This window comes from Nicotiana attenuata, unplaced genomic scaffold, assembly GCF_001879085.1.
Source record: "Nicotiana attenuata strain UT unplaced genomic scaffold, NIATTr2, whole genome shotgun sequence".
Lineage (NCBI taxonomy): Eukaryota > Viridiplantae > Streptophyta > Magnoliopsida > Solanales > Solanaceae > Nicotiana > Nicotiana attenuata.
The window spans coordinates 155,566-160,076 of record NW_017671347.1 but is presented as its reverse complement, the minus strand read 5'-3'; the positions used below and the strand labels follow the sequence as shown (position 1 = coordinate 160,076).

Below are 4,511 nucleotides of genomic sequence, written 5' to 3'. Positions count from 1 at the left end.
GTCCCAACAAATAAGACAGTTCCCTTTGATGAATGATCTGGGGATAAATATTTTAATTTCTTTTCCTTCAAAACATAGAGGAAATTCAAAAAAAAAAACGAGTAATTCTCCATATTCGAAATTTGTTGGGCATAGGCAATTAAACCCCGTTTACCCTTCCTGCATCTTAAGTCAGTGCATCGACGATTTCACCGCCCCATTTCAAAATTTGGCGCATCACCGCCCCATTTCAAAATTTGAGCGCCATCGTAAAGAAAATAATTCACATTTTCAATGCATTTAACAGCATCAGAAGGTCCGGAAATCCCCCGTACATCACTAGCAGCAAAAAGCACAAGATTGTTAACAATCCAACACTTGAGTCATCAGTAATTTTGAAATGCAAAGCTATATGAAGTTCTGAAAACCAAAAACTACCAATCAACTTTAACAAAAGAGTGATCTTCACAAGTTTAAAAGAAACCAAGCTCAGCTAAATTGATCAGCAGCAATTTTGAGTCCTAAAATATCATCCAATCTAGTCCTAGAACCTAATTTTACAAAGAAAAAAGAGTTTCCTTCCATAACTTCCCTTTAACTTGTGTCACTTAAGAAAGTGAGGACTAATCAATCCTGCGATCTCAAGGAACCCGACGCGATCTCTTCCTCCAAATATATTCTTCAACTTCTCATCACAGATTATGACCTTCTTGTCCTCAGGATCCTACAAAGATGACCCACATTATGGATAATGTAAGTTATATATTACCATAACGCATAAGAAATATAAAAAGTATACATAGCTATATTTTGAATAAGGAGCCAAACCTCATAACAGGAACTAATTTCTTCAAACTCAATCAGATAGTTTTCTTATCAACACAGAGGGAGAAAAGGTCAAATTACTAAAGCCATCCGCTTGAGTACATGGAAGGGGATATGACCAAATACTTGAGTACCTTTCGACATCTATAGTTGGAATAAAACTCCAAACCTTCGTAGAATACTTTAGATGATATTTAACCAGACACATGGAGTACAATCAGACAGCACGAAAAGAACTAAATCAGCAATGTGCTTTGCATCAAGCACAGGTGGTATATATTAGAAACTGAAAGCATATCCCCAGCATATCTGTCGATAAATATTAAAACATAAAAATGAAAAAGATACATTCTTTTTTATGAAGTAATGAAAAAGAATACATATGAAGAAGACTTCCATGAAGCATCATATTTCACGGGAAGTTCATCAATAGTAGATATATGGCAAGTATATAAATATCAAACAAATAAACATCTTTCGTACAAGAGTTAGAAACTACTACCACAAGCAAATCGACAATTGATCACAAGAAAAAGGGGATCACATCATAACTATTGTCTTGTCTCAAGCAAAAATAGATATTTAGGCCAGCAAGAAAAGAGCTACCAATTCATACTTGAAAGTCAAAAACAGTAAAAAGTCTGCAATTCATCCTCAACTACAACACAACATACAGTAAATGACACAAACATTATCATTAGAAAAGTAAGATCTAGAACATGTTACTGAATTGATGGACAGAATTGCAGGTGATACCCAACGCACTAAGGCAAAAAAAGGAGCTATTATGATTCGACACAAGAGTGAGAAGAGAATATTAACCAACCACTTAATAACTTTGAAACACACTCATTTAATACGGACCAACACAAACTCAACGAGGTTAAAGAAATCATGTGAGAGGGTGTTTAACATATAAACCAGAGCAGAAGTACTATATATGAAGTTGTTTCAGAAATGCAAGTGGAAAGAACATAATTTTAGATAACCGAATCATGCAATAACACAAATCTTACTACAACACGACACAGAACTAAGAAACTAATACACCTCATAAACTCCAAACCAAAATAAATAACTCAGATCTTACTACAACACAACCCAAAACTAACAAATTAATACACCTCAAAACCCCTTAAGCAAAACATTTTCTAATGAATACCCCTAATCAACTAAGAAGCTTCTCATCCTTTCAAAGTGTCAAGAAGCATAATTAAAAATCCCAAACGTGCTACTGTAACCACCGGTTCCAAACAATTTACAACACATATGTCCCAAAATCAAGCTAAGAAATCCCATTAATGCAACAATAACAAAAAGATTATAAGCATATAAATGATCAGTCATGCAATCAACTATACTCGATCAAAAATAGTTGGAGTAAACTATATTAATCTTCTACATCAATTTCACTCTGTTTGGAAAATTTTCTCTCCAATATGGATATATCAATCTATCATTCCAATACTGATAAATAATTACTTATCTTTTAACGCAAATTAATGATTCTCAAGTTTAAAACGTTCTCTAACTCTCAGCACTTATTCCTATATTCAGAGGATCGGAGGATGCAGCCTGTACCTTATCTGAACCCAGTAGCTTTAGCTCGGGTCTTTTATAAGTGCTAAAATATCCTCTAAATAAGTACAAACAATAGAATAAATCAGATGGGTTGCTGTAGAATCTCAAACTAGAGCCGCCTCTGCCTGTATCGACTAATTTAACCAGAGAAATGAATACCAACAAACACTAATAAAATTAAAACCTAACGTAACAGTAGCAACAACAACTAAACTTATATCCCAACTAGCTGTTACGTGTACACCATCATTTGCTTTCTAATTGATAAAGCCATCTATAGAGAGGAGTAATTAGTGGTAGCTAATGTTATTCGAGAAGAAATTAAACATATCGAAAAGTACCTGAAGGTTGTGCTGTTTGATGTGGGCCCAAATGAACTTGAGTGCTTGAGTACGAGGAATCTCCGGAAGGCCACCGAGGAAGGCCTGCATTTCCGGCGAAACTCGACGTGGCTTCATAATGCCTCTTGGTTCCCGCTTCTTTGGCTCCGTAGTAGCTGGCTTTGAAGAGGCGGCGAATGTCGCCGTTCGAACACTAGGTAAATTACCACCAAGCCTAACAGAAGAAGAAGAAGAAGACGACGAAGAGTTAAAGAACGACGCCATTTCAACAGCCGAGAAAGTGGAGAAGAACCTCAAAGACACCGCCATTTTTTCGTGAAACTTTTGCTTTTGGATTTCAAGTATCTGTTTTTTGAGCTCTTGAAATTGAAAATGGGATTTTTTTTTAGACGAAGTGGATAAGAGAGGAGAAGTGTTTTCCTTTTTTTCGTATTCGTATCGTATGGGAGAAAGCGTATAACCCCGCCTTTGGGCCTCCTGCTTTATTGACCAAATTACCCTTATCCTCTGTTGAGCTTGGACCCTGTTGAAGTCGATACGTGAAACTGCAAAAATTGGATTGGGCTGATTCATTTGCGGGTATCAAAATGGCCTCTAACAGGTCAACCCTAATAATTAAAGATTGGAATTTTTACACCCTATAGAAAAACTTAATACCCTATTTATTTTAAATAAATATCATTTTAAAAATTATATTATATAGCTATCTTTTATCTTTTATAGCAAAATATTTAATTATAGTTACATCCTATATTTAAGGCACCATATACGCTAATTAATATTTTTCTCTCTCCTTTTTCAGATTTTCTCTCACATAATCACGGTAAATTTCACAAACCACGTTCTCTCTCTCTCTCTCTCTCTCTCTCTCTCTCTCTCTTTTTCATACACTTTACTCTCTTCTCCCACAAAACCACGTTTCAGACTTCTTCTCCCATCCAAATTCGCTAGGTCTCCCCCATTATCACTCCCCAGTTAGTTTCTCTCTAAAATCATGGTTTTATTTCCTGATACAAGTTCTTGCGGTAAGTATTTAGCTTCTTAGATTTTGATACAAGTATTTAGCTTCTTCGATTTTGATACAGATTTTTGTTTGCTTCTTAAACAATAACCATTGTTATTGTTTACTCAACAGATAGCTATCGTTTTTCTCTCCAATGTCGGATTCGTCGTCACACAAGATGGTAACCAGAGGTATACCCACCAAAATTCTCAATTTTGATGGGCCCTCTTTCTCGTTGCAAATAACTCAAGCGGAGTCAGAATTTGCAGGTGTATCAGTAACTACAGCTTCAGAGAGAAGAACTAAATTACACAATGACAAATCGAAAGAAGTCCAAGTTGAGGAATCTTCAGAAGAAACAAAAATTCCAGTTGCGGAAAAGAGGAAAAAACCTATGAATGATTCTTCATGTGTCAAGGTTAAGGAAGTTGATGCAAAAAAAAAAAAAAAAAGCTCGGATACACGGCACGAAAAGGTAATTGTTATTGTATCAATATGCTTTCAAAGTTGTTGATGTGATTTAGGGGTACATTGATGTAGTCATAATTATTCATGTGATTTATATGTATGTTGATGTATTTGTATGTATTTAGTTATATTCATAAGTATTTAAACAATCCAGAACTCATTTGCACATTTACAATGTCATTCACTGAGTTGTGACTTACTTAGTTATTATATGTTGTATTTAAATGTATTTAGATTGTATTCAAATTTACATTCTACCGAGTTTACCGTACTTAATACAGATTTCCTTGCATATTGTATTGCTAGATATTTAC

General features: G+C 34.9%; 1 protein-coding gene across 1 annotated transcript; it reads right to left on the bottom strand.

Annotated features, from left to right (window-relative positions):
• Positions 1-339: 339 nt before the first annotated feature.
• LOC109207712 (upstream activation factor subunit spp27-like) lies at positions 340-3,174 on the bottom strand. Its single transcript, XM_019370685.1, has 2 exons — positions 2,727-3,174; positions 340-703 (listed from the first exon to the last, which is right to left on the bottom strand). The coding sequence occupies exons 1-2, from the start codon at positions 3,033-3,035 to the stop codon at positions 584-586; spliced, it is 429 nt and encodes a 142-aa protein (XP_019226230.1). The 5' UTR covers positions 3,036-3,174; the 3' UTR covers positions 340-583.
• Between the last annotated feature and the right edge of the window lie 1,337 nt (positions 3,175-4,511).

Coding starts and splice junctions, on each gene's coding strand:
- LOC109207712 (XM_019370685.1), bottom strand. CDS start 3,035: ATGGCGGTGTCTTTGAGGTTCTTCTCCACTTTCTCGGCTGTTGAAATG. Junction 704..2,726: donor TCAAACAGCACAACCTTCAG/GTACTTTTCGAT, acceptor TCATCTTTGTAG/GATCCTGAGGACAAGAAGGT.